At 45.8% G+C, this 18,634-nt stretch overlaps 2 protein-coding genes across 3 annotated transcripts in view; both read left to right on the forward strand.

Moving 5' to 3' along the window:
- LOC137638132 (uncharacterized) overlaps positions 1-3,169 on the forward strand; it is a 5,099-nt gene extending 1,930 nt beyond the window's left edge. Inside the window, exons 3-6 of the mRNA XM_068370221.1 lie at positions 15-63; positions 1,069-1,151; positions 2,181-2,360; positions 3,041-3,169. Coding sequence (XP_068226322.1) covers positions 15-63; positions 1,069-1,151; positions 2,181-2,360; positions 3,041-3,067 — 339 coding nt within the window. The 3' untranslated portion in view covers positions 3,068-3,169. The remainder of the gene's footprint in view (positions 1-14; positions 64-1,068; positions 1,152-2,180; positions 2,361-3,040) is intronic.
- A 2,426-nt stretch (positions 3,170-5,595) lies between these two features.
- The window catches only part of LOC137638812 (gastrula zinc finger protein XlCGF7.1-like), a 145,272-nt gene continuing 132,233 nt past the window's right edge, over positions 5,596-18,634 (forward strand). For both annotated transcript variants that reach the window (XR_011044190.1, XM_068371195.1), the window contains exon 1: positions 5,596-5,773. The gene's annotated coding sequence lies outside the window, so the exon portion shown is untranslated. The remainder of the gene's footprint in view (positions 5,774-18,634) is intronic.

Below are 18,634 nucleotides of genomic sequence, written 5' to 3' on the forward strand. Positions count from 1 at the left end.
TTCTTTTTTTTCAGCTGTTCCACATTGGAGAAGGAGCCTATGGCATTTACTTAGGGGTTAATGGTGAGTATAAAATGGCCTTTGATTTATTGTTGTATAACTATCTGCTAAAGATAGATGGAGACTTTAATACTCTAATAATCGAAAAAAGAATGGCATGCTTTAACATAATTTTAAAATTGACATAAATATTTTTTTTTTTCAATATTTGTCAGAGAGATATTGTTATATGAACCTAATAAGATGAAATTCTCTTTTGTTGTAATGATTAGGTTGATTCTGTCTTTTGATAAAGACCGTATCAACTGGGTATAAAATCATAGCTACCTTACTTAAGATCTTAACTACTTCGCGTAAAAATCATAACTTCAAATGTTCAAACTTGCAGCAATTATTTTTATGTTGAACAGGCTGGCATAAGTCTCTTTTTATAGTTTATTTATGAACTATATGTTTAACGTTGTTACTGTTTATAGAATATTCCATTTTGATTATTCATTACTTCGCATATAGTATACTATTTCTTTATTTCCTTTCCTTACTGTGCTATTTTTTTCCTGTTGGAGCTCTTGAACTTACAGCATCCTGCTTTTCCAACTAGGGTTGTAGCTTAGCTGGTAATAATAATAATAATAATAATAATAGTAATAATAATAATAATAATAATAATAATAATAATAATAATAATAATAATAATAATAATAATAATAACCAGCATATGATTAGTAGCCAATTCATAGAAAGCAATTGTATTTATATTTTATAAGAATCGTGGCAAATTCCTGAAAAAAATTTCATCTTCTTTGTTGATAATCTTAAATACTTTGGAAACAAATTTTAGTTTTTGTGTATCAACTATGGCAACAAATGTAAGCAGGTATAGTCTGCTTGTTTGCATTAAACAGCTTTGGTACACAAACATCGTTTGATACCGTTTCTACCTATAATTTTTAAATGTATGACATTCTTTCGAAGCTTATCCATCAGAAACAAACTCCTTCCTTATCTAAGCAATTATTGGAATATTTTCTCTGTCATCAATTTCTCAAGCAAACTAACTTTTTCCAGGTATCCCCGAAGGATGGATGGATGTGGCCATCGACATCATCAATATCATCTTCGCCATAATTCTCATCCATGGCGTGAGAACGGTGAGAATCTACTATTTATATGCACTGTTTTATATATATATATATATATATATATATATATATATATATATATATATGTATATAAATATATATATATATGTATATAATATATATATATATATATATATATATATATATATATATAGACACACATCTCTCTCTCTCTCTCTCTCTCTCTCTCTCTCTCTCTCTCTCTCTCTCTCTCTCTCTCTATATATATATATATATATATATATATATATATATTATATATATATATATATATATGTATATATATAAGTATATATATACATATATATACCGTATATATGTATATATATATATATATATATATATATATATATATATATATATATAAATATATATGTGTGTGTGGAGTACTTGAGTCTCTTAGGCCTCTTTTTGTAGGCTTACCTTAATAAGTGACCCTTCTTGTGTGTGTGCTTCAGATATTTGTCTCTCTTTTTACACACACATGCACATATCTGTATGTGTGTGAATGGAGTATATATATACATACACACACACACACACACACACACACACACACACATATATATATATATATATATATATATATATATATATATATATATATATATGATAAATTTTGCACATTTTTACGTGTTTTTCATATTCAAATAAGCCATATATATTTTTGATACATTAATGTCTGGATTCTCTTAACGACCTCGGGATCAGAGCCCCAGGCGAAATCACACAAAGACAAGAGCTTGGCTCCGGCCGGGAATCGAACCCTGGTCGGCAAGCTTGCCGACCAGGGTTCGATTCCCGGCCGGAGCCAAGCTCTTGTCTTTGTGTGATTTCGCCTGGGGCTCTGATCCCGAGGTCGTTAAGAGAATCCAGACATTAATGTATCAAAAATATATATGGCTTATTTGAATATATATATGTATATATATATATATATATATATATATATATATGTGTGTGTGTGTGTGTGTGTGTGTTTGTGTGTGTATGTATGTGCGTGTACACATCTTATAATACTACCTTCACCATCTGCAGGTAAACCGCAACCTAGTCGTCGCCTGGGTCTGGGCTTCCGTTATCAGCGTGGCCTTGTCCATCATTCTGGGCGTCCTCTTCATACTCTTCACCAACTCCGTGATTGCAGCCGTTATCCTGTTCGTCCTGGCAGCCATCCAGATCTACTTCATCGTGGTCGTCAGGTCCTACGCTATTTCGGTAAGGAAAACAGATTCCTTTTCCTTGATCCTCCAAAATCAACCCGTTGTTCTCTAGTCTTGTGTAGTGCCATAGCCTCTTTACCATGATCTTCTACTGTCTTGGAGGTAGAGTTCTCTTGCTTGAGGGAACACTCAGATACGCTATTCCATCTTCTCTCTTTTTTTTCATTTTTTTTTTCAGCTTTTATAGTTTATATGCGAAAGGTCTATTTTAGTGTTAATGTTCTTAAAATATTTTATATTAATTGCTCCTTACTTCTCCAACTAGGTTTATAGTTTAGATAATAATAATAATAATAATAATAATAATAATAATAATAATAATAATAATAATAATAATAATGAGGAGACGTCTGTTTATTGATTCGTCCGCAGAATCATTTGCTTCATTCCTTTGCCGAATTTGCTAAGTTGTTAAATTGCCTATTTTGACAGTCGTAGACGCTCATTTCCGTCCTTTGCCCGGATGATTTACCCTGTATTCTATTTATCTATTTCTTTTCTTTTTTTTTGTAAAATACATAAATCTTCTCTTGTTCCTGTCATTAATCGGGACATTTATATTGCTCAATAATAATAATAATAATAATAATAATAAAACTAGTTATAATAATAATAATAATAATAATAATAATAATAATAATAATAATAATAATGAATATTTTTTTTTTATTTCAGCTTGAGGGATCAGAACTTGCTGCTTAAGATGTCTACGAGAGAATATACAATGTTACCCAAGTCTATTTCTTTCTCACTTATTTATTTCTTTAAGTTATGAAGAATATCTTGATAATAAAAAACATGCAATGATTACTTGTATTATTCAATACTGAAACTCCCCGTGAAATTAATAAAGAAATTCCGTTTTTCTTTTCTTGATCAGAAAAGGGAAAATCTTTATCAATAGCTAAAATGTATTTTTAGAAAGATAAATTCGATGGATTCAAATATGTATATACAGTACATATATTCAGTATATACACTGTATATATATATATATATATATATATATATATATATATATATATATATATATATATATATATATATATATATATATTCCTCTTAGATATGTAAATTTGATCAAATCTGTTCATATGCATAGCAATTGCAAAGTTCATGTTGATGGAATCTTATCAAATGAATTTCTAGTGAACAGTGGAGTACTCCAAGGGAATGTGTTGTCACCTATGTTGTTTATCCTCCTCATGGATTTTGTAAAGCGTAGAACAGTCAGAGATAGTGAAGAAGGATTGGACTGGATTGGTGATAGGAATTTAGCAGACTTAGAGTATGCTAATGATGCTGTCCTTAATAGCAAAACATCACAGGAATTTGCAATGCTTGCTTACCAGAATACATGAAATGTCACACGAGGTTAGGTTGAAGATAAAAAGAAGAAAGACAAAGATGATGAGAACAGAGTATGCAATGAAAGATGAAATATCATTGAAAGGAGAAAGGATTAATAAGGTAGAATAATTTAAGTATTTAGGAACTATGATTTCTAATACAGGGTCTTTAGAATTAGAGTTTAGAGAAAGATTGAAAAAAGCAAATCAGACAATGGCTAGGTTAAGTAAAATTTGGAAATCAAATCACATGAACTTACATACAAAAATCAGACTATGTATCAGTTTAGTGAGATCGGTGTTACTCTATGGACACGAGTCATAGTATGACAATGAAACAATTTCCAATAGATTTAGTAGATTTTAGAGCAAAGCCTTCAGAATGATATTGAGAGTTAAATGGCAGGACAGGATTAGAAATGAAACTATAAGAGAGATTACTCGAGTGCCATACGTGGATGAGATCATGATGATGGGTAGATGGAGATGGTTTGGGTATGCTCTTCACACTCCCGAAGAGAGATTAGTTCACCAAATGTTCAGCTGGGCTCAATAAGGCACTGGAAGAGTTGGAAGACCCAGGCCTATATGGCTGAGGACTATGACGCGTGAAGTAGGAGATGATGAATGGAGAAGTATTAAATTAAAAGCTCAGGAATATATGTATATATATATATATATATATATATATATATATATGTGTGTGTATATATTTATATATACAGTATATATGTATATATATATATATATATATATATATATACTGCATATATATGTATATATATATATATATATATATATATATATATACATATATATATATATATATATATATATATATATATATATATATATACATGTATATATATATATATATATATATATATAGATATATATATATATATATATATATATATATATATATATATATACATGTATATATATATATATATATATATATATATATATATATATATATATATATATATATATATATATATATATATATATATATTAAATGGCTTCCTTTCACTTACTAGTCTGTAGTGACCTTTATTTTATCCCTTAATAATCTGCAGTATAGTAATAATAATAATAATAATAATAATAATAATAATAATAATAATAATAATAATAATAATAATAATATGGAACCACAGATAAATGAAAGGTCACTGCAGACTAGCATGGAAAAGGGAGCTGTTCCAGAGGCAAGACTCTTACATTGTTAATAGTATGTAGAAAATTATGAAAGAAATGTAATGGTGAATGTTGGGGAAAGAATATCATAGAAATGTGCAATGAATGTGATATCAAAAAGGAAGAAGAAAGTATATGAAGCAAGAACTCAAATAAAATGAAACCTACAAAAATATCAAAAGTAAAGGTGCAAATGAAATTAAATGAAAAATAGAAGAAAAGAAAGCAAAGATTGCCAAACTGAGGTTTGTGAATAGTAATGTCAGAAGAGACTGCATAGGCGCATTTAATAATAATGAGGCAGACAGGCAATAGTAATCATGAAAACAGGGTTGAATATGCTAGAATTAAAAGGAAATGATAGAAACAGGAATGATAAAGATAGACTTTGTGTGGTGTGTAGGGAGGCAGAGGATACTACTGAGCGTATGTTTAGCTGTAATGAGTTGAACATTTTTTTGAAATAATAACAGAAATAGGGAATTTAGTAATACCAACTAAAGAGGATGTCTGGTATATTAGTAAGACATTTGAAGTTAGAAATAAAATTATGCAAGCTGTACTGTCTGTGTAAGAAGTAATAATATTGCATTTTCTGCAGATTGCAGCGCTTTGCACCTACTACGCTTCATCTAGTAGTGTGCCCACAATCACATTATTGTGGAGAGAGCAACGAGGAACTTGAACATGAACACCTACTGTAGCAAATCAAACAAATTAGCAAATTGACAGTGAATGCTTTGGTAGCAACCAGCAATATTCTGTTCTTAATATGGAAGATGGAATACAATAATACCAACCTGTCAGCTGAATTTACATTTTACTAGTTTAGTACACCAGTTCAGCAGTAAATAGCTTGGTAAGTAATTTTATTTTGCTGTATATTCTAATCTTGTATGTCCTAGACTGACGAAACATGACATGCACAGCTGTATGCTAAGGTGTAAATTACTCACAGCTATTTGCTAAGGTGTAAATCACTGTTACGCAAAGTGATACCGCGAATAGCGTATTCGCATTCGGCTTCGACAGACTATCATGAGCCAGATTGTTGCCCTAGAATTTTATATTTCTTTTTGCACTAAGATTAATGGTTTGACAAAGCAATTGAAGATCAACATAACTCGGCATGGGAACGATTAACTGTAAAATCATAGAACATTGCCGGAAAAAAATTCTAAAAGGTAAATCTGGCGTCAGTGATCTTCAGTGTCAGGATGCCAGAAATCCTAAAATCAAGCTTTTCAAATACTTAATAGTGTGCTTTCAACGAATTTGACCTTAATTTCCATTGAAAATAAGCCGTTCTACCATTATGGACCCTCCCCCTGCCTGAGAGACGTAGGTGGGAACCTGGAACTTTGGGTGTGTAAAAACCGGACAGACCGTGATTATCTAACACTTTCGAGATTTTCAAAAGTCCACAGAACCTAACCTAGTAGTTCCCAGGTCACAGATCTATCCAGGGGCAAGTTCGTCTGGATCCCCTTTCCAGGTCACAAACTAAAAGTAAATCACAAATAAATCCTTACTTTATGATGAAGTAAATCAAATAAATCCTTTCATTATGGTGAAATAAATCATAACTAAATTCTTACCAGAATTGCACTTGAGACATTTTGACCTCTGAGGGATGACACTATGAGCTTTTAAGAAATTACATTATTCACTATACCAGGAGTGGCGTGGTACTCTTTGGGAAACTTCACTCTTATTTTGTGGATTTATTATGCATCCCAGAGAATATTCTATAGAGAAGAAAAGGTTAGTTTTACCAATATTTATCAATTCTCTTGTAAATTTTCCCCACCCAAAACCCCCGGTTCCCACTGGATGGCCTCCATTACCATAGGATATATTAGGATTTATCTTATTAACTCTTTATTTGCGACGGAAGTAAAGGTAATTTTCATAGAAAACATGAGGTTTTCTATATTTATCCCATTTCTTTAATTGTAAAGTTTTCCCGTGTTGTTCTATAATAATACCCGATGAACGACTTTGCCGGGTTAGAGGTATACCGTGTTCCCAGTGGAATCCCTCCTGATTTCGTAAATATTATGGTAGGAAATGTTATAGGATGTAGCCCAAATGCAAGTTTGTTCCGTAACTGAAATACAAACCACGCTATTTACATGGGGTAATTACTTCGGCGTAGCTGAATGACTAGCCATAAAAGTTTTAACGAGGGTTTACTACCCTGCCGCTAGTTAGCAGGGGGTAGGGAGGGGTAGCTAGCTAACCCCACACACACACCGGTGAATGCTTCACTTTACTTTTGGCTCGGGCGGAGAACAGACCTATCTGCTCTCTCCCTCGCTTTGATTGCCATATTTAATCTGTTTTTGCTTTTTCTTTTTCAGTGTATTTGAAGTTGGCCTCTACTACTATGCGTACTTGCCCTGGACTTCCCGGCCACCCTTGAGGGACCTTTATGTAGGCGGTCGACACCGATCCCCACACCTTATGTCCTTACTGTAGGGGCTAGCGATGTGATAGTGGTAATGTGTGTATAGAATGTAAGGAGTGGTCTACCTCCCAGTGGGAGAGGTTTGCCCAGCGCCAGAAGAAAAAGTCCAAAAGGGATCTTTCTCCTTCAGAGGTTTCTTTGAAGAGAGAAAATTCTAAGACTTCTTCTTCCGTAGCCCTTTCCTCCTCCAAAGCTCCCACTCGAGCGGTCTCTTCCGAGAGGCCGGCGAGTGGTAGCGTAGACCGTATTGCTGTTGACCGATCCCGGGGTGCGGGAGAGGTAGTCGCCTCCCATAGCGAGGCGGCTGCCCCTCCTCCCCCGGAGGAGGATTTGAATATGTCTAATCGTGATTTATTACAGCTTTTGGCTTCCTTTGGGGCTGCAGGGTTCGCCCTCCAAGGAAGCCCTGTTTGACATGATCAAACTTGGTGCAGCTGTCAAACAATCGCCAACTACAATAGGGATAGATCCTCTGTCTGTGATTGACGTTAATGTGACGGAGACATCTCGTGTGTCAAGTCAAACCCCTGTTCCTGTTGCTCAGGTAGCTGACGGCTTAGATTCCCCCTCCGAACACCTTTGGAGGGAGGATCTAAGTCCCACGGTCTCTCCTGCTGGTGATTCTCCCCCTCGGGGGAGTTCACTTACAGAGACTCCTCTGCGGAGGCCCCTTGATGGTCAGCCTGCTGATCCCACGGCCCCTCGTGGGCGTATAAGGCAGAAGGCTCGTCCTCCCCTTCACCGTAGAGGCCTTCCTTCCCCTCACAAGGGAGTTAGGAGGCGCCTCTTCGGCTCGTCGTCGCCACAGTCCTCTGCGGAGGAGACGACTCGCCGTTTGCCGACCCTGCCAGCTACCACCTTAGACCTCTCCGGGGATCGTTTGCGATCCCCTTCGGATGATGGTCGTCCTTCGGGACACAGCGACCAGTCTTCCTCCAGATCTGCTGACTTGCCGTCACCCTTTGATGTTGCAGATGCGCGTTGCGCGCCACCTGATCCTGCCACTGCGCAGGCACCGGGTCCCTCGGGGCTGAAGGGCCTTGAGAGCAAAACTGCGCCTCTTGCCCTCAAGCGCCAGGTTCTTCTTGCGCGACCTCCTGCTGCTGCCGCTGTTCCTGTCTTAGCGCCACAGTGCTCACCTGCGCGCGTGCGCGCCCCTGTTCCTGCTACGCGCCAGGGTTCCCCTGCGCGCCCACATCCTTCTACGCTCCGGCGCCCTCCAGCAGTTCCTGCTACGTGCCAGGGTTCCCCTGCGCGCCCACATCCTTCTACGCCCCGGCGCCCTCCAGCAGTTCCTGTGACAGCCCGCCAGCGCTCACCCGCACCCCAGCGTTCCCCGGTTCCAGCCTCGTCGCGCGCAGTTCAAGAGGTTCCTATGCTAGCACACAGGTGCTCACAGGTTCCTCTGGACTTGCAGCGCCCGTCTGGAGTTACGTGCGAAGCGCGCCCACGCGCAGTTCCAGTTCCAGCGCTCACGCGCAGTTCCAGTTCCAGCGCTCACGCGCTCGCCAACGCGCCAGCGAGCTTTTACATCACAGCGCGCCGCCCAGGAGGCACCTAAGAGAGCGCACGGGCGCTCACAGGCACCCCAGGGCTCTAATTCCAGACCGCGCGATCCTGCACGCGTTCCAGCCGCGCGCGACGCTCCGGTTCCGACCGCCCAGGAGGCGCCTAAGCTAGCGCACAGGCGCTCACAGACATCCCAGGGCTCTCCCTCCAGACCGCGCGATCCTGCCCGCGTTCCAGCCGCGCGCGACGCTCCGGTTGCGTGCCCCGTTCCAGTCATCAAGGCGCCTCATGCAACCCTCCAGTGCACACCTGTGCGCCCTCATCAAACCGCGCGTCCTGCTCGCTCATCGCAGTAGCGCACACCAGTGCGTCCACATCCTGACGAGCGCCCACGATCGCCTGCGCTCCCAGCGCGCCCACAGGCGAGTATGCCTGTCCTGTCGGACCAGTGCCAACCTACGTGCCAACACACCATCCCTTCCTCGCGCTATCCTGAACTGGCGCTCACGCGCCCTCGCCCAGTTCTCCTGGATACGCGCTCGGGCGCCGCTGTCCTTTCGCGCCCTACAGGGCCGCATCAAGATGCTGCGCGTCCTCGCATCCGGCCGCCTCCCGTTCCGGCTCCTGCGCGCCACTCTCCCTCGCCATCTCCTACGCGTGCACGCGCCCACGCAACCGCTCCAGCTCCTACGCGCCCGCACCATCGCCAGGGCGCCATCGCTCCCACGCTCCTGTGACCTCGCCTGCGCGCCACCGCGCCCGCTCCACCACCCTCTCTCACCCACGCCGATGCACGTGCGCCCCCGCACGAACGCGAGATTCCTGTGTCACTCGATCCTTTCGCGCGCGACCCTGACCAGGGTCCATCACGCTACCTCCAGCGAGAGCGCCTCCAGGCGGACAGGTCTTCGTCTCGTTCCCCTTCCCGCAAGCGCAGACCAGTGTGCTTGCCGGAGGAAGGGCGGTTTCCGGACTGGTCTAAGGACTCTTTCTCTTCAACTTCACAGGCGAACCCGCATTTGTCGACTCCTCCAAGGGATCGAACGATCCCCTTCCCTCCAGAGGGAGTGTCTGACAGCGCAACTGTCAGCCAGCAGCCCTGGTTCGGTACCCTAGTCAGAGCTCTTGTGCAGGTGATGAAGCCCGCCCTCTCTGACACCCCGTTGTCCAACGAGCACCGGTCCCTTTGGGGTAAAAGGACTTATCCCACAATGTGGGTGAGTCCCTCAAGCGCCAGGTCTTACCTGCGCGCGTGCGCAGTCCAAGAGGTTCCTTCGCTAGCGCACAGGCGCTCACAGGTTCCTCTGGACTCGCAGCGCCCGGACGATCTCCTGCTGAGTCTCCCCGTAGATCTCCTGCTCGCCGTAGATCTCCTGCTCGCCGTAGATCTCCTGCTCGCCGTAGATCTCCTGCTCGCCAGCGCTCACCTGCGCGCCAGCGCTCTCCTGTGCTACAGAGGCCTCCTGTGCGCCAGCGCTCTCCAGCTCGCCAGCGCACTTCTGTTCCTGCTGCGCGCAACGCGCGCCATCGGTCTCCTGAGCGCCCACGATCTCCTACTCGTCAGCGCACAACTGCGCTCCCTGTTTCTGATGCGCGCCAACGTTCTCCCGCGCAGCCACGAACTCCGGATCTGGGCGCAGGCAAGGATCTTGTTCCTCCGCCTCCTCGCAGACGTTCACCTACGCGCCAGCCATCGCGCGCACTCTCCTGTGCGCACTTCTAAGGCAGCCCGAGTACCTGCGCGCCCGCCCGCCCACGAGAAGTCTCCTGAGCCCGCCCATGAGCGTTCGCCTTTGCACGCAACCTCCCCCTCTGGTCCTGCGCCTCAGCTGGTTCCTTCTGTACGCGCAACTGCGCGCCAGCGATCTCCTACAAGCCCGCGCGATTGCTCACCTGTGCGCAAGCGCTTTCCTATGCGCCATCGCGCCCACGCGCCAGATTGCCACAGGTCTCCGACACGCCCACGCGCTAACTTGCCTGTGTGTAGTCGATCGCCTGTTAGCGCTACGCGCCATCGCTCGCCAACGCGCCATCGCTCGCCAACGCGCCATCGCTCGCCAACGCGCCATCGCTCGCCAACGCGCCATCGCTCGCCAACGCGCCATCGCTCGCCAACGCGCCATCGCTCGCCAACGCGCCATCGCTCGCCAACGCGCCATCGCTCGCCAACGCGCCATCGTTCTCCCGACCGTCAGCGCTCGCCCTTACAACCGCGCGCACCCTCTCCTGCGCGCCCACGCGCACCCTCACCTGCGCGCCCACGTGCACCTTCGCTTGCGCGCCCTCTTGCCAGCGCGCCAGTGCGCCCACTCGCCCGCGCCTTTATCTCCGCGTGCCCGCGCCTTCATCTCCGCGCGCATGCGCGCAAACCAGCGATTCTACCATCGCGCGAGTGCCAGAGCAACCTCGCCAGCGATTCCCGCCGGGTTTCGCAGCGCGCCCAACCGTGCGAGTCTTCGGGGACCCATGCTTCCAGATCTTCATCCTCGCGATCTCCACCCTGCAAGCGTAGAGCTACGCACGTCCAGGAGCAGGAAGAATCTTCGGAGAGGTCTACGCAACATTCCTCTTTTCAGGCAGGCCCCGTGGTATCCACTCCTAAGGATCAGCCGATCCCCTTCCCTCCAGCGGGTGTTGCTGACACTGCTTCGGTCAGCCACCAGCCTTGGTTCGGGTCCCTGATCAAAGCGGTCGTGCATGCTATGAAGCAGGCCCTTGCTGATCTGGGACTGAAACCAACGGCAGCTGCGTCCCAGCTGAAGAGAAGGAGAGGAGTGGACTTCGTGGTAACTTCTCCTAGGGTTAAGCTGGCTCCCAAGAAGTCCGTCAGGAAGGCCCCTTCCCCCTCGCAGACACTCTCCTTCCCCTGTGGATGAAGCCTTTCCATCCTCAGGAGAATCCAGCGAGGTGAGGCGTTCTCCCACGGCACCAATGGGAGGAACCCCACCTCGAGGAAGAGAACCGTCTCGCGTGGAGAGGAGCCCCAAGACTTCTTTGCTTGAGTCCTGTATCCCTCCCAGGAGGGAGCCTAAGGACTCGAAGACTGCTCCTAAGTCTTCAACCCGGATTCGACCAGAGCTAGCTAGACCCCAGGAGAACGTCCATGTATCTCCCCAAGTAGAGCTACCGGGGACAGGAGACCTTGCTGCCAGTCCACAAGGAGGAGAGCAGCAGGAGTCGGAGCATGCCTTTTGGCAGGTCTTGAGTCTAATGAGGCAACTCAACGGATTCAAGGACCCTGAGACTGCCCCCCGCCAAGGCAAGGATACGGTCCTGGACCAAGTCTACGGTACCCAGAAGCTCCCAAAGGCCAGCGCGGCTCTGCCCTGGTCCCAGGGAGTAAAGAGTGCCAGAGACAAGGTTGAGGGCCAGCTCTCCGAACTCGCCTCCTCCAGCCGTTCGTCTGCCGGGAACAAACTCCTCCCACCTCCTCGTGTACAACAGAGGAGGTACTTCGAGATCATGGGGAAGTCTTGTTTAGTTCTTCCCCTTCACCACTCTGTGGAAGAGCTCTGTAGGGGAATTTCTATCGAGAAACTCTCCGCCCGGCAGGTGACATTCTCGGCTACGGAGATCCTAAGCCAGGAGAAGGTCGCAAAGTGTGCCATGCAGGCCACTTCATGGCTGGACATCTGGCTGGGGTCTCTGGGCATCCTGGTGCGATCTGAGGACTTGTCCAAGGAGAGCACCAGAAAGGCCCTGGAGGCTTTCCTCCTCTCGGGCACGCGCTCCATCGAGTTCCTGGCTCACCAAGTTTCGAACTTGTGGGCAAACTCGATCCTAAAACGTCGTGATGCCGTGACCGAGAAGTTCCACTCGAAAGTCCCAGCCGTGGATGTCGGCAAGCTCAGACACTCCTTCATCCTTGGAGAGAGTTTGTTCGAGCCCAAGGATGTGGAAAGGTCAGCTGAGAGGTGGAGGAAGTCGAATCACGATTCGCTCCTCCAAAGGGCCCTTACATCTCGGCCCTACAAGCCTCCAGCTCCTCAACAACAACAACATCAGCAGCCTCGTCAGTCTAGGATATCGAAACAGGCTCCGGCAGCAAAGGCAAAGGTGTCTAAGCAGCAGCCCTTTCCTGTCAAAGACAAGAAAGGCGGAAAGTCCTCCAGGGGAGGTAGGAATCTTAGGGGGAGCGGCTGAGGCCGTAAACGCTAGGATTGGCAATCCCCCTGCATGTCCACCAGTGGGGGGATGCCTACAAAGTTGCGCGGACAGGTGGCAGCAACTCGGGGCCGATTCCTGGACGATCTCTGTGATCAGCCAAGGATATTGCTTCCCGTTTATAACATCTCTTCCTCCCCTGACAGCGAATCCAGTGTTGTTGAGCTCCTATGCCATGGGATTGGCAAAGGGGCTAGCCCTTCGGGCAGAAGTCGAGACCATGCTCAAGAAGGATGCTCTCCAGGAGGTCGTCGACGGCTCCCCAGGCTTCTTCAGACGACTCTTTCTTGTAAAGAAGGCGTCTGGAGGCTGGAGACCTGTCATCGACCTCTCAGCTCTGAACAAGTTTGTCAAGCAAACTCTGTTCAGCATGGAGACAACAGACACGGTCAGACTTGCAGTGAGACCGCAAGACTTCATGTGCACTCTGGATCTGAAGGACGCGTACTTCCAGATCCCAATCCATCCGGCTTCCAGGAAGTACTTAAGATTCAGCCTAGACAACAAGATCTACCAGTTCAGGGTGCTGTGTTTCTGTCTCCACAGCTCCTCAGGTGTTCACCAGTCTCTCCACCCTGATATCTTCGTGGGCACACAGGATCGGCATCCGTCTCCTCCGCTATCTGAACGATTGGCTGATCCTGGCAGACTCGAAGTCGACCCTTCTTCGACACCGAGACAAGCTTCTGGGACTTTGCCAAGATCTAGGGATCATGGTAAATCTCGAGAAGTCTTCTCTGCTTCCAACTCAACGACTGGTATATCTAGGCATGATATTAGACACCAATCTCCACAAAGCCTTTCCATCAGACGACAGGATAGCAAGGCTGAGGAGGGCCGCAAGACCTTTCCTCGGACGAGAGGAGCTTCCAGCCCAATCTTGGTTACGTCTCCTAGGTCACCTGGCCTCCTTGGCCCGTCTAGTTCCGAACGGCCGCCTCAGGATGAGATTCCTGCAATGGTGGCTCAAGTCCTGGTGGAATCAAGGCAACGATTCCCCGGACACTCTGGTCCCCATGGGACCTGCGGAACGGACGGACCTGCAGTGGTGGCTGACCGACGAAAACCTTCGAAAGGGAGTGGATCTTCTCGTCCTCCCCCCGGATTTGATGCTGTTCTCGGACGCGTCAAAAGAAGGGTGGGGGGCCCACGTTCTGAAAAAGAGGATCTTAGGCCTATGGTCAGAATCAGAAAGGTACCTCCACATCAATCTGCTAGAAATGAAGGCCGTTTATCTAGCCCTTCAACAGTTCCAACAGACCCTGGCAGGCCACTCCGTGGTGGTGATGAGCGACAACACCACAGTAGTGGCTTATATCAACAAGCAGGGAGGTACCTTTTCACAACAGCTATCCCATCTTGCAGTAGAGATACTGAGGTGGACCGAAGTCCACTCGATTCCACTATCAGCTCGTTTCATTCCGGGCAAAACGAATGTGCTCGCCGACAGTCTGAGCAGAGCATCGCAGATACAGTAGTGAGTACCGAGTGGTCTTTGGATCCTCAAGTAGCCAACAAAGTCCTGACTTTGTGGGGTTCCCGACAATGGACCTGTTCGCGACAGCTTTGAACTTCAAGCTGCCGCTGTACTGCTCCCCAGTCCCGGACCCCAAGGCACTCTGGCAAGATGCCTTCCAACAACGGTGGGACAACATCGACGTCTACGCCTTTCCACCGTTCTGTCTGATGAGAAGGGTGTTCAACAAGACCAGACTATCGGTCAATCTGTAAATGACCTTAATAGCTCCGCTATGGCATCACGCAGAGTGGTTCCCGGACCTTCTGCAGCTCCTGACGGAACTCCCGAGAGAACTCCCCCCACGACACGAGCTACTCAAGCAACCGCACTGCAACATCTACCACAAGGCCGTAGCTTCGCTTCGGCTTCACGCCTGGAGACTATCCAGCGTCTCCTCACTGAGACCTCCTCCATGGAACGTGGTTCGCATCCTCAGGGCTCTTAAGATACCTCCGTTCGAACCATTACGCCAGGCCTCTGATCAACACCTGACTTGGAAGACGGTGTTCCTGCTCGCTTTGGCATCAGCCAAGCGGGTCAGTGAACTTCATGGTCTCTCATACGACGTCGCCCATTCAAGGGGATTGGGGGAGGTAACGTTCAGGTTCATCCCTGAGTTTGTAGCTAAGACTCAGAACCCTGGAGTGCCGGACCAACGGTTCGACTCCTTCAGGGTTTCGAGTCTCCGTTCTGTAACAAGTGACCCAGACCATCTGCTACTATGTCCAGTGAGAAGTCTGAGGCGTTATCTAAAGAGAACCGCTGCAGACCGTCCCCGCGTGCAAGCCCTGTTTGTGAGCACGGGAAGGACGAAGAGGAGGATCACCAAGAATACTATCTCAGCTTGGATTTGAAGGGTCATCCACAACGCCTTGAATCCAGATCCTCATCCGTCACGTCCCAGAGCACACGATGTCAGAGGCATCGCAACGTCTCTGGCTTTTAAGAGAAACTTTTTGGTGGCGCAGGTGCTACAAGCTGGGGTCTGGAAGCGTCAAACGACCTTCACAGCCCACTACCTGCAGGACGTGACCCACAGGAGCCTCGATACATTCTTGATCGGCCCTGTGGTGGCTGCACAACAGCTGGTCTAACCTCGGGCTCCTTAATGGACAGGTAGCAGAAGGTTGAGGGCATTGTTACCCGGTTTTAGACTGCATGAATGAAAGAGTATGTCTGGCCCTTACTTCTTTCTTCCTCCTCCCCTCTCTTGGGGAAAGCAGCATCCTGGGTTCTCTGCATAGCTGACCTCAAACCTCTGCAGGTAAGCCATGCTTCCTTGTGTTCCTAGTATTAAGATAATACTGTCGCGTCCCCCATACCCTGACGAGGTGGTATTGGAAACGTTCTAGCCTAGAATTCCATCTAAAGGACTTCAGGTCAACTTCCTAGGACGAGTCACACTTCAATCCTCCACACACAAGCTTATGTAGGCCGCACGGAACTTGCGAGGTGCAGGGACTCTTTTTCTCGAGTGCTGCTCACTCGGATTCTGAGTCCCCGGATAAAGCCAATGTCAGTAAGGCTGGGACTTTCCACTCTACCTAAGGGGTAAGTCACCCCATGTAAATAGCATGGTTTGTATTTCGGTTATAGAACAAATGACAAATTCGGAGATAATTTGTATTTTTCCTAACCATACAAACCTTAGCTATTTACACATATTTGGCCGCCAGCCCTGTCCCCCAAGGCAAGTCCTACCTCTAAGTGAAGTGAAGCAGTTCACCGGTGTGTGAGGGGGGGAGGGGTAGCTAGCTACCACTCCCCTATCCCCCTTGCTAACTAGCGCGGGGGTAATTAACCCTCGTTAAAATTCTAATGGCTCTTCATTTCAGTTACGCCGAAAGTAATACCCTATGTAAATAGCTAAGGTTTGTATGGTTAGGAAAAACGGATTTTGAGCGAAGCGAAAAATCTATTTTTGGGTGAGATGGCCATGTCGTCCTGATGGAAGTTCCTATAGGGTAGCTTCCTAGGGTATATTACAACTACGGCGATATTCCCAGAGAATTTACCTTAAGGTACCCAGAATTCTAACTCCTGGAGCGAATATCCCTAATAAAGGAACCAGGGATATCGCGAAATATCAGAGGACGTATTCTTGACACGCCACATGGCAATCTGCACCCCGAACAGAGATAACACTTCGAAGGGGTCAATTGGCAAGAAAACGAAAACGAGAAAGAAAAAGGAGAGCTGCTCGCAAGGCTCTCTCTTCTCCCGTTTCGTAAGCGTGCATTGCGCCAATCCTGGTGCCATCTGTATTCCTTGTAGCGATACACGAGGTGCTACAGATACTGTATGTAGGGAGGGGACCTACAGCCCTTTCATAGAAAGGGAAGGGCGGGTCCATCAGGACGACATGGCCATCTCACCCAAAAATAGATTTTTCGCTTCGCTCAAAATCCGTTTTTTGGGCTCAAGCCATGTCGTCCTGATGGAAGTATACCAGAGCATTACTGTATCTGTGAATTCTCAAAACGTGCCGTACTCCCCGGAGGTATTTCCCCGGTCGACTAGACCTAGAGACCTAAGATGTTACCGTTATACATCTTTTCAACTAACCATAAACCATGTTAGAGCTTCCTGCCCCCTACAGGGAAGAGTCCTACTAGCCTCTGGAAAAGTCTCGAAGAGTACATATACCTATGTATGAATAACAGGCAAGCCAATATAGTGGTCTCACCCTATATTATGTAAAGCATAGTTTGTAAAGAACCACTGCGTCAATATGAAATATCAACCAGTTCTCCGTTCAATACTGTATTGGACAAAGGTTTATATCCGCGTAGGAGGAAACTTGTATATCCGCCACCGTCCCCTTAGGGGATGGAGTCCTCCCGCTAAGGGAACTCATAAACCAATGCAAAATTAGCTTGCATAAAGGAACAATCTATTAGAATTATCCCAGATAAATATACATAGAATGAATGCTCAATTATTATCAATAAATTGACACTGGTGAAGGAGACCCAAGGTTCTCAAGAACAAGTTTATTGACAGACAATAAATAAACAGGTTAACAACAAATATATATATATATATATATATATATATATATATATATATATATATATATATATATATATATATATATATATATATATATATATATATATATATAAGAGGAGGATAACCAAAAATTTAAGCATAAGCATGATAGTAAACAGGAACTTGTTTATCTGAAAGAAAAACATTAGTGCCACTTTTAACATACCGAGGTATCAAAGTTATAAAAGTCTGTATTACTAATCAGTCACATTAGCGTTAGAAACGCTCGGCACACATGTCTGCACTTATGCTAAGTTCACCTTTGAAAGTGGAACAGTCAACGTGGGCAACCCGGTGCCCTCACACTTAGTTTGTAGCACAGTATGTAACTACACACTCACCTTGGAATTAATCGTCCCAATTAAATCCACTGTTCCTCGCAGAGTTAAACAGCAGGGTTAACGACGCAACCCACTGCTACCACAGACCTCTTTAGTTGCTCCACTTGCTTCGCATAGTGACGAAAGAACACTCTGGAAGACTTCCAGCCAGTGTATGAATGAAGATGCTCAAAATCCATACAATTAAAGAAATTTAAGGATGAGGCAACTTTCCTCGGATCGTGACCTGCGGGTGTACTGTCAGGATCCGCTCTGCGAATAAAATATGTGATTTTCGCCCTGAGTTGTTTCAGTGATAAATTTGAGCCTGATGTTTCTCCCCTGAATAGTTGAACACCCTTGAAGTCTGAAGTTCTACGAAGATAGACCTTTAGGCATTCTACTGGACATAGAGATGCATCTTCTTTCAGAGGGCAGATTCTCCAGGGACCCCACCTGTTGGTGGGTAACTCATTCTTGGCCAGAAACGTAGGATCCGGAAACAGGTTCAGCTCTCCCCCATCCAAGAACTGAACACGACCTTCCTCTCTCGAGAGGGCTACAATCTCACTAACCCTGGCCCCGGACGCGAGTGCAAATAGGAAAATAACTTTTTGGGTCAAATCCTTTAACGCACACTCCTCATTGTTCAACAGTGAAGTGAAATGAAGAACTTTATCTAAAGAC

Source organism: Palaemon carinicauda, chromosome 3, assembly GCF_036898095.1.
Source record: "Palaemon carinicauda isolate YSFRI2023 chromosome 3, ASM3689809v2, whole genome shotgun sequence".
Lineage (NCBI taxonomy): Eukaryota > Metazoa > Arthropoda > Malacostraca > Decapoda > Palaemonidae > Palaemon > Palaemon carinicauda.